Source organism: Salvelinus fontinalis, chromosome 15, assembly GCF_029448725.1.
Source record: "Salvelinus fontinalis isolate EN_2023a chromosome 15, ASM2944872v1, whole genome shotgun sequence".
Lineage (NCBI taxonomy): Eukaryota > Metazoa > Chordata > Actinopteri > Salmoniformes > Salmonidae > Salvelinus > Salvelinus fontinalis.
In genome coordinates, this window is record NC_074679.1 from 19,798,292 (window position 1) to 19,816,904 (window position 18,613).

At 44.4% G+C, this 18,613-nt stretch overlaps 1 protein-coding gene across 1 annotated transcript in view; it reads left to right on the forward strand.

Moving 5' to 3' along the window:
- The first annotated feature begins 679 nt into the window (after positions 1 to 679).
- LOC129812086 (uncharacterized) overlaps positions 680 to 18,613 on the forward strand; it is a 42,278-nt gene continuing 24,344 nt past the window's right edge. Inside the window, exon 1 of the mRNA XM_055864037.1 lies at positions 680 to 732. Within this exon, the coding sequence (XP_055720012.1) occupies positions 680 to 732 (53 nt within the window). The remainder of the gene's footprint in view (positions 733 to 18,613) is intronic.

Sequence of the window (18,613 nt, forward strand, 5' to 3'; positions counted from 1 at the left end):
GTGTGTTTGTGTGTGTGTGTGTGTGCGCAGGTGCATGTGTTTAGAGAGAGCAGGTCAGGTGTTGCATTAATACCCGTTTCCCTCTCTGATTGACAGGCTGAAAGCAGGGATAAATGAGGGCGGACCAGGATCAGAGAGATTAGTCAGAAAATATCTGAAATGTTAACTCTGAGAAAAAGCTTTATTTCTCATTATGGCTGTTACTGTATCTTTGCCTAGTTTGGCATCGCATTCTTGTCTCCGTTTCTCTCTCTCTCTCTGTGTGTGTGTGTGTGTGTGTGTGTGTGTGTGTGTGTGTGTGATTTCAGACTTGGAGTTAGGTTTGTAAGTAGGCTACAGATGTCGATACTAGAGCCGTGCACAGGCATGAATTTTAAGTCCTAGTCTTACCAATGCCCACGACGTCCAGGTCCGATTGCTACTGCCAAATTTTAAGCCCTGCCCGAAACCCAGAAATCAGAAATAACTTCCTTTGTTAGTAAATCCATTAGCTGCTCCTCTCTTTCTGTCTCTCACTCCCTCTGACACCATGTTATCATCTTCATCAGATATGATTGTACTGCGCAGCAGAGCACGTGTAAATGGCTCAGCTTCAACATGTTAATGATCAATTTGGTGATACCCGAGCCCTAGTTATTGATGAAAAAACTGTCCATACCCGGCCCTAACCCCATGTATGATGTCGGGGCCCATCGAGCTCGAGTCGGGCAGCAGACCTCCTGTTGATACTGAGTGAGAGAGTGCAGACATTTCGGCTTCAAATAAAGAGTGCTGTGTGTGTGTGTGTGTGTGTGTGTGTGCGTGTGCGTGTGCGTGTGATCGTGCGTGCGTGCGTGACGGAGGAAACACTACTGCAGTGTTTTGTCGGCAAGCCCTCTGTGATTAAATTATATGATTGTCGTGACCACCGTTGGTTACACGTACAGACACAGATACACACACACACACACCTCTCATCTTCTCCCTCAGCATCCACTCTAACCTCTCCCCATCCTTGCCCTCTCTCCTGCTCGCTCTCCTCACCTCCTCGTTCCTCATTTCCCCCTCCACTCCCCTCCCATCTCATCTCCTCCTCTCCTTTTCCACTCTTGTCTTATCCCCTCCCCTCTTGTCCTCTCCTCTCCTCTAATCCACCTCCCCTCTCCTTTCCTTCACCTCTCCTCCCCTCTCCTATAATCCTCCTCTCATCCCTTCCCCACTCCTCCACCTCCCCACCCCTCTACCTCTCTTCCCCTCTACCTCTCTTCCCCTCTTCTCCTCCTTTCCTCCACCTCTCCTCCTCTCCTCCACCTCTCCTCCCCTCTCCTTTCCTCCACCTCTCCTCCCCTCTCCTTTCCTCCACCTCTCCCCCCCTCTCTTATAATCCTCCTCTCCTCTCATCCCTTCCCCTCACCTCTCCTCCACCTCCCCACCCCTCTACCTCTCTTCCCCTCTCCTCCCCTATCCTCCTCTCCCAGCTCTTCATAACATGTGTCTTTATTCGGTCAGATCATTGATTGTCTAAGTGTGGAGGTAACATTGGAAGTTACAGTGGAGGTTCTAGTGGAGGTATTGGATTATGTTCTTCAGTGGTCATTCCATTTAACCTGGGGGGGGCATGGGAGAGAGGACGGCAGCTTTACACACTAAGGAGCAGAGTAGGATTTACCTCTCCTCCTAGTCACCTTAACCATATATAACACCCGTCTGTTCAGTGGCTCTCTCATTCTCCCTCTCCTTCTTCCTTCCTCACTCCCAGTTTACCGTCTCCCCCTCTCTCTCTTGCCATTTCTCTTTTTTCTTCCTCCCGTCCCCGTCTATATCTCTTCCCCTCTATACCAGGCCGATCCCCCTCTCTCCTTCCTGTGAAGACGTATCTGAAGCGGGGCGTAACCAGACATCAGAGATGCAGAATGGCTGTGTTATTGTGGATCTGTCTCTCATTCTGGGTTTCAACTTCTCTTCCTCTCTTTTAACATCTCATACACACACACACACACACACACACACACACACACACACACACACACACACACACACACACACACACACACACACACACACACACAGAGGGGTAATATATCATCCAATGGCAGAAGGTTGAAGGGTTTGGCCTGAAGGATTATTACATCACCTAACCTTATACACATTTCATCTCTCCTCCATCCCTCTCTCCACTCCCTCCTTCTCCCTCTCCCCCATCCCTCCATCCCTTTCTCCACTCCATTCTTCTCCCTCTCCCCCATCACTCTCTCCACTCCCTCCTTCTCCCTCTCCCCATCCCTCCCTCCATCCGTCTCTCTACTCCCTCCTTCTCCATCTCCACATCCCTCTCTCTACTTCCTCCTTCTCCCTCTTCTCCATCCCTCTATCCCTCTCTCCACTCCATCCTTCCCCCTCCATCCATGCCCCTCTCCACTCCCTCCACCTCCCTCTCCCTCATCCCTTCATCCCCTCTCCACTCCCTCCTTCCTTTATCCCCCAACCCTGCATCCCCCTCTCCCCTATCCCTGCATCCTCCTCTCCCCTATCCCTACACCCCCCTCTCCCCTATCCCTTCATCCAGCTCCCCTAGCCCTCCATCCATCTCCCTCATCCCGCCACCCCCGTCTCCTACTGAATGATGTGCAGGGGATTGTGAATGATAACAGAGAGGAAGGTGGGATGGAGAGATGGAGAGAAAAGCAGTAGAGCATGGTGAATGGCTGTAGTGGCTGTAGTGGGCTGGTGTAGCGTATAGTGTTTACAGCTGCTGCCATCGACTTACTCAACAGGCAATTTTTATTTTATTTTTTCTTTCACCTTTATTTAACCAGGTAAGCTAGTTGAGAACAAGTTCTCATTTACAACTGCGACCTGGCCAAGATAAAGCAAAGCAGTGCGACACAAACAACAACACAAAGTTACACATGGAATAAACAAGCGTACAGTCAATGACACAATAGAACAAAAGAAAGTCTATATACAGTGTGTGCAAATGGCGTAAGGAGGTAGGCAATAAAAAGGCCATAGTAGCGAAGTAATTACAATTTAGCAGATTAACACTGGAGCGATAAATGAGCAGATGATGATGTGCAAGTAGAGATACTGGTGTGCAAAAGAGCAGAAAGTAAATAAAAACAGTATGGGGATGAGGTAGGTAGATTGGGTGGGTTATTGACAGATGGACTATGTACAGCTGCAGCGATCGGTTAGCTGCTCAGATAGCTGATGTTTAAAGTCAGTGAGGGAAATATAAGTCTCCAGCTTCAGCGATTTTCGCAATTCGTTACAGTCATTGGCAGCAGAGAACTGGAAGGAAAGGCGGCCAAAGGGGGTGTTGGCTTTAGGGATGACCAGTGAGATATACCTGCTGGAGTGCGTGCTGCGGGCGGGTGTTGTTATCGTGACCAGTGAGCTGAGATAAGGTGGAGCTTTACCTAGCAAAGACTTATAGATGACCTGGAGCCAGTCGGTCTGGCGACAAATATGTAGCGAGGGCCAGCCGACTAGAGCATACAGGTCGCAGTGGTGGGTGGTATAAGGGGCTTTGGTAACAAAACGGATGGCACTGTGATAGACTGCATCCAGTTTGCTGAGTAGAGTATTAGAAGCTATTTTGTAGATGACATCGCCAAAGTCGAGGATCGGTAGGATAGTCAGTTTCACTAGGGTAAGTTTGGCGGCGTGAGTTGCTTTGTTGCGAAATAGAAAGCCGATTCTAGATTTGATTTTGGATTGGAGATGTTTAATATGAGTCTGGAAGGAGAGTTTACAGTCTAGCCAGACACCTAGGTATTTGTAGTTGTCCACATATTCTAGGTGAGAACCGTCCAGGGTAGTGATGCTAGTCAGGCGGGTGGGTGCAGGCTGCGGACGGTTGAAAAGCATGCATTTGGTTTTACTAGCATTTAAGAGCAGTTGGAGGAAGGAGTGTTGTATGGCATAGAAGCTCGTTTGGAGGTTAGTTAACACAGTGTCCAAAGGGCCAGAAGTATACAGAATGGTGTCGTCTGCATAGAGGTGGATCAGGGAATCACCCGCAGCAAGAGCGACATCATTGATATATACAGAGAAAATAGTCGGTCCGAGAATTGAACCCTGTGGTACCACCATAGAGACTGCCAGAGGTCCGGACAACATGCCCTCTGATTTAACACACTGAACTCTGTCTGCAAAGTAGTTGGTGAACCAGGTGAGGCAGTCATTTGAGAAACCATGGCTATTGAGTCTGCCGATAAGAATACGGTGATTGACAGAGTCAAAAGCCTTGGCCAGGTCGATGAAGACGGCTGCACAGTACAGTCTTTTATCGATGGCGGTTAGGATATCGTTTAGTACCTTGAGCGTGGCTGAGGTGCACCTGTGACCTGGATTTCACAGTGGAGAGGGTACGGTGGGATTCGAAATGGTCAGTGATCTTTTTATTAACTAGGCTTTCGAAGACTTTAGAGAGGCAGGGCAGGATGGATATAGGTCTATAGCAATTTGGGTCTAGAGTGTCACACCCTTTGAAGAGGGTGATGACCGCGGCAGCTTTCCAATCTTTAGGGATCTCTGACGACACGAAAGAGAGGTTGAGCAGACTGGTAATAGGGGTTGCAACAATGGCGGCGGATAGTTTTAGAAAGAGAGGGTCCAGATTGTCTAGCCCAGCAGATTTGTGCTGGTCCAGGTTTTGCAGCTCTTTCAGAACATGTGCCCAGGGCACAGCTGGGAGCTGAGGGGGGTCTATAACAGGCGGCAACAGTGAGAGACTTATTTCGGGAGAGATTCATTTTTAAAATTAGAAGTTTGAACTGTTTGGGCATAGACCTGGAAAGCATGACAGAACTTTGCAGGCTATGTCTGCAGTAGATTGCAACTCCTCCCCCTTTGGCAGTTTCTATCTTGGCGGAAAATGTTGTAGTTGGGTATGGAAATCTCAGAATTTTTGGTGGCCTTCCTAAGCCAGGATTCAGACACAGCAAGGACATCACGGTTGGCGGAGTGTGCTAAAGCAGTGAGTAAAACAAACTTAGGGAGGAGGCTTCTGATGTTAACATGCATGAAGCCAAGGCTTTTTTGATTACAGAAGTCAACAAATGAGAGTGCCTGGGGACACGCAGGGCCTGGGTTTACCTCCACATCACCCGGGGAACCGAGGAGGAGTAGGATGAGGGTACGGCTAAAGGCTATCAAAACTGGTCATCTAGTGCGTTGGGGACAGAGAATAAAAGGAGCAGATTTCTGGGCGTGGTAGAATAGATTCAGGGCATAATGTGCAGACAGGGGTATGGTGGGGTGCGGCTACAGTGGAGGTAAGCCCAGGCACTGAGTGATGATAAGAGAGGTTGCATCTCTGGACGTGCTGGTTATGCTGGGTGAGGTCACCGCATGTGTGGGAGGTGGAACAAAGGAGGAATCTGAGACATGTAGAGTGGGACTAGGGGCTCCACTGTAAACTAAAACAATGATAACTATCCTAAACAACAGCAAACCGGGCATATTGACATTTGAGAGAGACATAAAGCAACTACAGGTGTTGATTGGGAGAGCTAGCTAAGACAACAACGGGTAAGACCACAACAGCTAATCAGCTAAGACAACAACGGGTAAGACCACAACAGCTAATCAGCTAAGACAACAACAGGTAAAATGGCGATGAATGGGCAAAGAGGGTCGGTCGGTTAGCAACACACAGGGCCTGAGTTCGCGGCCGACAGACAAACAAAATTCAACAGAATGGAGTACCGTGATTAATGGACAGTCCAGCAGGCATCAGCTATGTAGCCAAGTGATCATTGGGTTCAGTGAACAGCAATAGATGGAGCAGGGAAGCCGCGGGGTGTTCGTTACTACGCTGGCACGCAGGAGACACAGCGTTTAAAGTTAGCAGGCCGGGGCTAGTAGAAGCATCTGCTCCGACGTCCGACAGAGGCCGGTTGCAGGCACAGCAGATGGAGTATTCGTCGGCAGACCAGTCGAGGTGGTACGACAGGGCGCCGTGTCGACAAGGGGTCCAAGCCAGATGACGAGAGAGGTATTGTTGTTGTAGACAATGATCATGAAAAAACATTCAAACAACAAATGCATGCACACACACTGAGAGAACCAGAGGTACAGTGGTAGATACCGGTGATGTGTCTGATCTGAGCAGTGCATTAACAGCAGTAAAACAGTAAATCAGTCTTATCTATAATATTGGAGAAACACTATCCAGGTCATAAAAACCTAATGGTCTGAGCTTCTGGACCAGGCCAGGGTCATGTAGCCTGCTGTACTATATCACTGGACACACACACACACACCACATTCACAAAGCATGCACAAGGGCAAATGTAGCGCACACACACACACATACTCATACTCATTCTCATGACAATAGAGAAATAATCTGACCTATTTCATCTTGGGGAATGTCTCTAATTGCAGTGTTACAACCTCAAAATGTACTGTGTGTGTGTGTGTGTGTGTGTGTGTGTGTGTGTGTGTGTGTGTGTGTGTGTGTGTGTGTGTGTGTGTGTGTGTGTGTGTGTGTGTGTGTGTGTGTGTGTGTGTGTGTGTGTGGTCACATCTTCAAGCTCCTCTCTGATGTGTGACTCATTTCCCTTTTGAGGTGAAGTGGATTATATACAGTATAATCATAATCCTCATGCTTTCATAGAAACAATACCACACTGCTTGTACTGTAGGTGATAATGTGTTGTGTTGGTCAGTGTTTCCTAAAGGACCCTCTAATCTTTGGCTCTTTAAAAAAAAAAAAAATCCACGCCACTTCAATACAGCTACGACCGGAAGTTACCTTTTTGTAGCAAGGGATAGGGATTGTGCGTTCCTGGTGTAACTTGGGCAGTTCACTTGTTGTCATCCTGAACCTGTCCCGCAGGTGTGATGTTCGGATGTACTTATCCTGTGCAGGTGGTGTTACACGTGGTCTGCTACTGCGAGGACAATCAGCTGTCCGTCCTGTAGCGCTGTCTTAGGCGTCTCACAGTACGGACATTGCAATTTATTGCCCTGGCCACATCTGCTGTCCTCATGCCTCCTTGCAGCATGCCTAAGGCACGTGTTCATGCAGATGAGCAGGGACTCTGGGCATCTTTCTTTTGGTGTTTTTCAGAGTCAGTAGAAAGGCCTCTTTAGTGTCTTAAGAATTCATAACTGTGACCTTAATTGCCTACCTTCTGTAAGCTGTTAGTGTCTTAAAGACCGTTCCACAGGTGCATGTCCATTAATTGTTTATAGTTCATTGAACAAACATGGGAAACAGTGTTTAAACCCTTTACAATGAAGATCTGTGAAGTTATTTGGATTACGAATTATCTTTGAAAGACAGGGTCTTGAAAAAGGGACGTTTCTTTTTTGCTGAGTTTTGTAACCAAAAAAGGGTTAAACAAATCTAAATATATTTATGTTAGATTTTTCAAAGTTGCCACAATTTGCATTGATGACAGCTTTAAAACACTCTGGGTAAGGGTGCCAAAGAATTGCTGCAGCATTTAAGGTCCCCAAGAACAATGGCCTCCATCATTCTTAAGTCCCGCAATGTGTCACTCCATCCTTGCTGTCTGTCTGTGTGTATGTGTGAGATCGTTTTTTCTTTGACATCTTTGACATTTCTTGGGAGAAATGACTGATTTACAGTTCATGAGGGTTGCCTAATCAGACACATGAAGTTTTGGAAAGATCTGACATTTTTAACCCTTCGAAACAGCCTCTATGACCCCAATTTAACTTCTTGCGACTACAGGGGGTGCTGTTTTCTCATTAGCATAATTGCATTACAGATTAAATGGCTTCCTACTAAATTCTTGCTCGTACAATATGCATATTATTACTATTATTGGATAGAAAACACTCTCTAGTTTCTATAGGCGTTGGAATTTTGTCTCTGAGTGGAACAGAACTCATTCTACAACAATTTCCCTGACATGGAGTCAGATTTCACACATTTTGGCCCCTGATCTGGAGTCAGTTTAAAGGCCACTGTGAACGCTATCAGGATACGGACACTGCTTACGTCTTCCCCTGGATGCCTTTACGTGATGACGATTTGAATGGTATCGATTGCGCAATCACAGCCACTATAAATGAAAAAAACCTGTAGGTAGGAACTCTTTTCCAGCTGCGTCGGGCGCGCGGTGGACACCGACCTGCTCTTTTTCCAAGCATTAGTGTAGCCAGTAATAATTCTCAGGTCATGTTTTTACTCGTTATACGAGTTAAAAACATCATAAGGTAGTTAATTTAAACCGTTTTATAGCAATTTATATCCGTTTAGTGCGCATTTTGGGACATTTATTTCTGAGACACTTTGAAGCGCCGGGCAAGTTCCAGTTCATCCTGAACGCAGTTGGCCTTTCCACATGGCAAGAGGACAGCTTTCGACCAAAAGACGATTAGACCCAAGAAAGGATTCTTTGCCCAAGATTCTGATGGAAGAACAGCTCAAAGTAGGAACAATTTATTATGATAAATCGTGTTTCTGTCGAAAAATGTTAATCGCTTATGACGCCATCTTGTTAGACGTAGCTTCGCTTGGCGCAAACTGTATTGAAAAGTAAGGATAATTTAAAAAATGTAAATCAGCGATTGTATTAAGAATTAAATTGTCTATCAATCGCTGTCCACCCTATATTTTTTAGTCACGTTTATGAGTATTTATGTATACGACTAGATCACTGTCTAATATGGAGCACGACATTGTCTGACCAGCTGGGCAACTTTTGTCATTGTCTAACCATGATTTTGGTGGCTAAATATGCACATTTTCGAACAAACTGTATATGTATGTTGTAATGTGATGTTACAGGAGTGTCATCTGAAGAATTCTGAGAAGGTTAGTGAAAAAATTAATATATTTTGGCGATGTTTACGTTATCGCTCTCTTTGGCTAGAATCAATGCTCTGGTAACGTTTGCATATGTGGTATGCTAATATAACGATTTATTGTGTTTTCGCTGTAAGACACTTAGAAAATCTGAAATATTGTCTGTATTCACAGGATCTGTGTCTTTCGATTAGTGTATGCTGTGTATTTTTAGGAAATGTTTGATGATTAGTAAGTAGGTAAACACGTTGCTCTATGTATTTATTCTAGTCCATTTGTGACGGTGGGTGCAATTGTAAACTATGATATCTACCTGAAATATGCACATTTTTCTAACAAAACCTATCCTATACCATAAATATGTTATCAGACTGTCATCTGATGAGGTTTTTTCTTGGTTAGTGGCTATCAATATCTTAGTTTAGCCGAATTGGTGATAGCACCTGATGGAGTAAGAAACTGATGGAGTTAGAAAAGTGGTGTCTTTTGCTAACGTGGTTAGCTAATAGATTTACATATTTTGTCTTCCCTGTAAAACATTTAAAAAATCTGAAATGGTGGCTTTATTCACAAGATCTGTATCTTTCATTAGGTGTCTTGGACTTGTGATTTAATGATATTTAGATGCTACTATTTAATTGTGACGCTATGCTAGGCTATGCTACTCAGTGTGGGGGGGGGGGTGGGGGGTGCTCCCGGACCCGGGGTAGATACTCGTGAAAGGTTAAGGCACTTCCGGGTTGACACAGGAAGCTGAAAGTGAATACATATCCTCCTTGGGGTAGGCTCTTACAGAATATTGAGTTTTAAGTATTTACGTTAAGAACTGACTGATTTACAGAGGGTTGAATGAGTGTGTGTGATTTCAGAAAATCACAGAAATCTCACTGATCTGTAACTTTTTGGGGGGAAAAACACATTTCTTTGAGCATCACCAATTGTACTTTGTACGATTTTTCTTAAATTACGATAGATAAATGGCTGGTTCTTTTTTTCCTGACACCGTAGGTTCATATACTTTGACGTGAAGCGTTCAAATTAGCGCTCTATTTTCGTTTTTGACCTTTAATCCCAGAAAAATGGCCTTAACTCAAAAAGCGTTGAGGCCTCGACGCGATCTTGTTTCTGGGCTAACTGCCTATTATGCCAAACCTATGCTCACCAAGTTTCGTCTTCAAAGTCTTTTCCGTTTAGGAGAAATGGCCATGTCGTGATTGATGATATTTTGTACATTTGCAATAAGATTCCATTCGCCATCTGGTGGAATTTACCGGGACAGTGGAAAAATGACCAAAATGTGAACATTTTATAAAACGGAAACCGAATGTCGGAGAGACTTCGTTCGATGACTTCCCGGAAGATTTGGCCCGGGTGCACGGCCCGCCGCCGTCGGCGAATTTTACAAACATTCGCGGAAGTCTAGTGAGGGACTGTACATTTGCAATATTGAGTTTCTCATCGATCATGAGGCAAATGCCAAAAAGTGCCCTTCATGTATGTAAATGTGATATTTAAGTAATTCATTTTTTTATATATTTGCAAAAATGTCTAAAAACCTGTTTTTGCTTTGTCATTATGGGGTATTGTGTTTAGACTGATGGGTGGGGAAAAACGATTTAATCCATTTTAGAATAAGGCTGTAACTTAACAAAAAGTGTAAAAAATATGTATATATGGGGAAATTATGCAGTCAATTACATTGATCAATATATCTGCAATTTTAAAGCTGATCTAACCTCAAAAAAATAAATAATAGTAACATTTTGTTGTATGTGCTACAATGACAATACAGACTGAGTGTAAATGATCTGACCAACAACTGCTGCACTCCTTTGTCTGTGTGGAAAGAGAAGGAGAGAGGGAGAGGAGAGAGATGACTCAAGTAACGGAGTAAACTAGAAAAACGGACTCTACACACAGAGTAGCGTATCACATTTGACAAACCAAACATTTAAATACCGTCATAGAAGGTAAAGTAAAAACCCAAACCGGTCCGTGCATCAAAACAGGTATATAGTCAAATACGGTATACCGCCCAGGCCTAGTGTGTCTGCTCTATACATCTCCTTGCACAGATCCAACCCAGCGGAACACGACAGTGTCTAGGGAGAGACGTGTGTGTGTGTGTGTGTGTGTGTGTGTGTGTGTGTGTGTGTGTGTGTGTGTGTGTGTGTGTGTGTGTGTGTGTGTGTGTGTGTGTGTGTGTGTGTGTGTGTGTGTGTGTGTAATCCATTTGCTATAAGATGAGAACATTCCTCATACATACCTTGGGCTCATCCTAACGCATGACTACCTTCTAATAAAGCACTGTTTGCCCAGAAGGCTAATATATGACTATATTACAACATTCCCATGGCTAACATATGCAGCCAGGTCACCCATGATACAAGTCAGTATTCAACATCCATCCATGTCTGAGGACGTTGAGAGATGACATGGGAACTGGCCACTAGGGGCAACAGTGAGGGCTGTTACCTTCAAGTAGGTTTTGGTTTTGCTTGGACGTTGTGGACGGGGATGGCGGGTGGGTGTAAGCATCTGCCTCTGATTAGGTAGGTTGCAAGCTTGAGTCCAGCGATAGAAAATACTTTTTGTTTTAAGCCTATCCAAAACCTCAACCATTTGGAGTTAATGCTTAACCTTAAGATTTCAGAATTAATGCCAACCTTAACAAACACTTCGAAAATTGAGAAACATGGATGAACGTCTAATTCTGACGTGAGACTGAGAGCTTGTTGAACATATGACTACATTACAACATTTCTATGGTTAACAAATGACTACATCACAACATTCCTATGGCTAACATATGACTACATCACAACATTCCTATGGCTAACATATGACTACATCACAACATTCCTATGGCTAACAGTCAATCGACCCCCTAGGTAACATAACACACCAGTATTAAACAGTACGACAGTAATACATGATCTAATCACTCAATCACTCAACATCAGGAGACGTGGAGGAGGCCGTAGGAGGGCAACAACCCAGCAGCAGGACCGCTACCTCCGCCTTTGTGCAAGGAGGAGCACTACCAGAGCCCTGCAAAATGACTTCCAGCAGGCTGCAAATGTGCATGTGTCAGCATATGGTCTCACAAGGGCTCTGAGGATCTCATCTCGGTACCTAATGGCAGTCAAGCTACCTCTGGCGAGCACATGGAAGGCTGTGCGGCCCCACAAAGAAATGCCACCCCACACCATTACTGACCCACCGCCAAACCGGTCATGCCGGAGGATGGTGCTGGCAGCAGAACGTTCTCCACGGCGTCTCCAGACTCTGTCACGTCTGTCACATGTGCTCATGTGCTCAGTGTGAACCTGCTCTCATCTGTGAAGAGCACAGGGCGCCAGTGGCAAATTTGCCAATCTTGGTGTTCTCTGGCAAATGCCAAACGTCCTGCACAGTGTTGGGCTGTAAGCACAGCCCCCAACTGTGGACGTCGGGCCCTCATACCACCCTCATGGAGTCTGTTTCTGACCGTTTGAGCAGACACATGCACATTTGTGGCCTGCTGGAGGTCATTTTGCAGGGCTCTGGTAGTGCTCCTCCTTGCACAAAGGTGGAGGTAGCGGTCCTGCTGCTGGGTTGTTGCCCTCCTACGGCCTCCTCCACGTCTCCTGATGTACTGGCCTGTCTCCTGGTAGCGCCTCCATGCTCTGGACACTACACTGACAGACACAGCAAACCTTCTTGCCACAGCTCGCATTGATGTGCCATCCTGGATGAGCTGCACTACCTGAGCCACGTGTGTGGGTTGTAGACTCCGTCTCATGCTACCACTAGAGTGAGACCACCGCCAGCATTCAAAAGTGACCAAAACATCAGCCAGGAAGCATAGGAACTGATAAGTGGTCTGTGGTCACCACCTGCAGAATCACTCCTTTATTGGGGGTGTCTTGCTAATTGCCTATAATTTCCACCTTTTGTCTATTCCATTTGCACAACAGCATGTGAAATTTATTGTCAATCAGTGTTGCTTCCTAAGTGGACAGTTTGATTTCACAGAAGTGTGATTGACTTGGAGTTACATTGTGTTGTTTAAGTGTTCCCTTTATTTTTTTGAGCAGTGTATTTTGTTTGCCTTCACCTCCCTTATCTCACCTCACTTGTTCACATTGTATATAGACTTATTTTTCACTGTATTATTGACTTTATGTTTGTTTTACTCCATGTGTAACTATGTGTTGTTGTATGTGTCGAAGTGCTTTGCTTTATCTTGGCCAGGTCGCAATTGTAAATGAGAACGTGTTCTCAACTTGACTACCTGGTTAAATAAAGGTGAAATAAAAAAATAAAATAAAAATTAAAAAAAATCTATGGCTAACATATGACTACAATACAACATTCCTATGGCTAACATATGACTACAATACAACATTCCTATGGCTAACATATGACTACAATACAACATTCCTATGGCTAACATATGACTACAATACAACATTCCTATGGCTAACATATGACTACATCACAACATTCCTATGGCTAACAGTCAATCGACCCCCTAGGTAACATAACACACCAGTATTAAACAGTACGACAGTAATACATGATCTAATCACTCAATCAGAGTGAGGGCCTCCAACAAGTGATCTCACTATCTCAATTGCATCAACTGGATGAATAAAAGATAGTGATGGAATTTCTTAGTTCCCTGCCCTCCCCATCTCTCTCACCTCCGCAGCCCCGTTGATCTCACTCTCCCTCTCTCAGCCTCCTACCCAGTCAGTCCCCACTCTCTGCCTCCTACCCAATCATTCTCCTCTCTCTGCCTACTACCCAATCAGTCCCCTCTCTCTGCCTCCTACCCATTACAATCAGTCCCCTCTCTCTGCCTCCTACCCATTTCAATCAGTCACCTCTCTCTGCCTCTTACCCAATCAAATCAAATGTATTTTTATAGCCCTTCTTACATCAGCTGATATCTCAAAGTGCTGTACAGAAACCCAGCCTAAAACCCCAAACAGCAAGCAATGCAGGTGTAGAAGCACGGTGGCTAGGAAAAACTCCCTAGAAAGGCCAGAACCTAGGAAGAAACCTAGAGAGGAACCAGGCTATGAGGGGTGGCCAGTCCTCTTCTGGCTGTGCCGGGTGGAGATTATAACAGAACATGGCCAAGATGTTCAAATGTTCATAAATGACCAGCATGGTCAAATAATAATAATCACAGTAGTTGTCGAGGGTGCAACAAGTCAGCACCTCAGGAGTAAATGTCAGTTGGCTTTTCATAGCCGATCATTAAGAGTATCTCTACCGCTCCTGCTGTCGCTAGAGAGTTGAAAACAGCAGGTCTGGGACAGGTAGCACGCCCGGTGAACAGGTCAGGGTTCCATAGCCGCAGGCAGAACAGTTGAAACTGGAGCAGCAGCATGGCCAGGTGGACTGGGGACAGCAAGGAGTCATCATGCCAGATAGTCCTGAGGCATGGTCCTAGAGCTCAGGTCCTCCGAGAGAGAGAGAGAGAAAGAAAGAAAGAGAGAATTAGAGAGAGCATACTTAAATTCACACAGGACACCAGATAAGACAGGAGAAGTACTCCAGATATAACAGACTGACCCTAGCCCCCCGATACATAAACTACTGCAGCATAAATACTGGAGGCTGAGACAGGAGGGGTCAGGAGACACTGTGGCCCCATCCGATGATACCCCCAGACAGGGCCAAACAGGCAGGATATAACCCCACCCACTTTGCCAAAGCACAGCCCCCACACCACTAGACAAGGCCGAGTATAGCCCACAAAGATCTCCGCCGCGGCACAACCCAAGGGGGGCGCCAACCCAGACTGGAAGACCACGCCAGTGACTCAACCCACTCAAGTGACGCACCCCTCCTAGGGACGGCATGAAAGAGCACCAGTAAGCCAGTGACTCAGCCCCTGTAATAGGGTTAGAGGCAGAGAATCCCAGTGGAGAGAGGGGAACCGGCCAGGCAGAGACAGCAAGGGCGGTTCGTTGCTCCAGAGCCTTTCCGTTCCCCTTCACACTCCTGGGCCAGACTACACTCAATCATATGACCTACTGAAGAGATGAGTCTTCAGTAAAGACTTAAAGGTTGAGACCGAGTCTACGTCTCTCACATGGGTAGGCAGACCATTCCATAAAAACGGAGCTCTATAGGAGAAAGTCCTGCCTCCAGCTGTTTGCTTAGAAATTCTAGGGACAATTAGGAGGCCTGCGTCTTGTGACCATAGTGTACGTGTAGGTATGTACGGCAGGACCAAATCGGAAAGATAGGTAGGAGCAAGCCCATGTAATGCTTTGTAGGTTAGCAGTAAAACCTTGTAATCAGCCCTTGCCTTAACAGGAAGCCAGTGTAGGGAGGCTAGCACTGGAGTAATATGATTTTTGGGTTCTAGTCAGGATTCTAGCAGCCGTATTTAGCACTAACTGAAGTTTATTTAGTGCTTTATCTGGGTAGCCGGTAAGTAGAGCATTGCAGTAGTCTAACCTAGAAGTGACAAAAGCATGGATTCCTTTTTCTGCATATTTTTGGAATGAAAGTTTCTGATTTTTGCAATGTTACGTAAATGGAAAAAAGCTGTCCTTGAAACAGTCTTGATATGTTCATCAAAAGAGAGATCAGTGTCCAGAGTAACGCCAAGGTCCTTCACAGTTTTATTACAACCATCAAGATTAATTGTCAGATTCAACAGAAGATCTATTTGTTTCTTGGGACCTAGAACAAGCATCTCTGTTTTGTCCGAATTTAAAAGTAGAAAGTTTGCAGCCATCCACTTCCTTTTGTCTGAAACACAGGCTTACAGTAGGGCAATTTAGGGGCTTCACCATGTTTCATTGAAATGTACAGATGTGTGTCATCCGCATAGCAGTGAAAGTTAACATTATGTTTTCGAATGACATCCCCAAGAGGTAAAATATATAGTGAAAACAATAGGGGTCCTAAAACGGAACCTTGAGGAACACCGAAATGTACAGTTGATTTGTCAGAGGACAAACCATTCACAGAGACAAACCGATATCTTTCCGACAGATAAGATCTAAACCAGGCCAGAACTTGTCCGTGTAGAGAAATCTCTCCAAAAGAATGTGGTGATCGATGCTATCAAAAGCAGCATTAACCTGTTGGGGATGGGGGCGCTGTTTAGACTATTTATGCTAATGTGGCTAATTTTTTAAACGGCTTCCCACAAAATCCTTGATCGTACAATATGCATATTATTATTATTATTGGATAGAAAACAGTCTATAGTTTCTATAGGAGTTGAAATTTTGTCTCTAAGTGGAACAGAGCCCATTCTACAGCAATTTCCCTGACATGGAGTCAGATTTGAGAAATGTTGGCCACTTTTCTGAAGTCAGTTAAAAGGGCACTGTCGTTGCTATGACTATACGGACACTTCTTACGTCTTCCCCTGGATGCCTTTACGTGATGACGATTCCAACGGGCTCGATTGCGCGTTCACAGGCCCTACAAATGAAAAAACTCTGAAGCTAGTCATTCTTTGGGAGCTGCGTAACGCGCGTGGAAGACACCGACCCTCTCCTGTTCCAAGCGTTAGTTTAGCCTGTTATATTTCTCCGGTCATCTTTTCACTCGTTATAGGAGTTACAAACATCATAAAGTAGTTAATTTAAAGCGTTTTATAGCAATTTATATCCGTTTAGTGCGATTTTGGGACATTTATTTTTGCAACGATGTGAAAAGTTGGGCACGCTTTTCAGTTCATCCCGAACGTAGTTGACATTTCCACATGGCAAGAGGACAGCTTTCCACCAAAAGACGATTTCTCCCAAGAAAGGATCCTTTGCCCAAGATACTGATGGAAGAACAGCTCAAGGTAGGACATTTTTATTATGATAAATCGTGTTTCTGTCGAAACATTTTAGTGGCTTAGGACGCCATGTTTTTTGACGTAGCTTCGCTTGGCGCAAATTGTATTGAAAAGTAAGGATAAATTAAAAAATGTAATAACGCAATTGTATTAAGAATTAAATTGTCTATCAATCCCTGTCCACCCTATATTTTTTAGTCACGTTTATGAGTATTTATGTATAAGAGTAGATCACTGTCTAAGTGGCGCAAGGACATTTTCTGACCAGCTGAGCTACATTTCACATTGTCTAACCATGATTTTGGTGGCTAAATATAAACATTTTCGATCAAACTGTATATGCATGTTGTAATGTGATGTTACAGGAGTGTCATCGGAAGAATTCTGAGAAGGTTAGTGAAAAAATTAATATCTTTTGGCGATGTTGACTTTTATCGCTCACTTTGGCTAGAATCAATGCTGGGCTGCTAATTGCTATGTGCTAAGCTAATATAACGATTTATTGTGTTTTCGCTGTAAGACACTTAGAAAATCTGAAATATTGTCTGTATTCACAGGATCTGTGTCTTTCGATTCGTGTATGCTGTGTATTTTTACGAAATGTTTGATGATTAGTAGTTAGGTAAACACGTTGCTCATTGTAATTATTCTAGTCCATTTGTGATGGTGGGTGCAATTGTAAACTATGCCATATACCTGAAATATGCACTTTTTTCTAACAAAACCTATCCCATACCATAAATATGTTATCAGACTGTCATCTAATGAGTTTTTTTGTTGGTTAGGGGCTATAAATATCTTAGTTTAGCCGAATTGGTGATGGCTACTGGTGTTGGTGGACAAATAAAAGATGGTGGATTATGCTAATGTGTTTTTAGGTAATAGATGTACATCTTTACATATTGTGTCTTCCCTGTAAAACATTTTAAAAATCGGAAATGTTGACTGGATTCATAAGATCTGTGTCTTTCATTAGCTGTATTGGACTTTAATGTGTGAAAGTTAAATATTTTAAAAAAATATATTTTTTTAATTTCGCGGCACTGGTTTTTCAGTGGGGGGGGGGGGGGTGTGCCGCTAGCGCCACGCTGATCCTAGACAGGCTAAGGTCTAGGAGCATGAGGACAGATGCAGAGCCTCGGTCTGACGCCATTACAAGGTAATTTACCACCTTCACAAGTGCAGTCTCAGTGCTATGATGGGGTCTAAAACCAGACTGAAGCATTTCGTATACATTGTTTGTCTTCAGGAAGGCAGTGAGTTGCTGCGCAACAGCTTTTTCATTTTTTTTTGAGAGGAATGGAAGATTCGATATAGGCCGATAGTTTTTTATATTTTCTGGGTCAAGGTTAGGCTTTTTCAAGAGAGGCTTTATTACTGCCACTTTTAGTGAGTTTGGTACACATCCGGTGGATAGAGAGCCGTTTATTATGTTCAACATAGGAGGGCCAAGCACAGGAAGCAGCTCTTTCAGTAGTTTAGTTGGAATAGGGTTCAGTATGCAGCTTGAAGGTTTAGAGGCCATGATTATTTTCGTCATTGTGTCAAGAGATATAGTACGAAAACACTTGAGTGTCTCTCTTGATCCTAGGTCCTGGCAGAGTTGTGCAGAATTAGGACAGCTGAGCTTTGGAGGAATGCACAGATTTAAAGAGGAGTCCGTAATTTGCTTTCTAATGATCATGATCTTTTCCTCAAAGAAGTTCATGAATTTATTACTGCTGAAGTGAAAGCCATCCTCTCTTGGGGAATGCTGTTTTTTAGTTAGCTTTGCGACAGTATCAAAAATACATTTCGGATTGTTCTTATTTTCCTCAATTAAGTTGGAAAAAAAGGATGATCGAGCAGCAGTGAGGGCTCTTCGATACTGCACGGTACTGTCTTTCCAAGCTAGTCGGAAGACTTCCAGTTTAGTGTGGCGCCATTTCCGTTCCAATTTTCTGGAAGCTTGCTTCAGAGCTCGGGTACTTTCTGTATACCAGGGAGCTAGTTTCTTATGACAAATGTTTTTAGTTTTTAGGGGTGCAACTGCATCT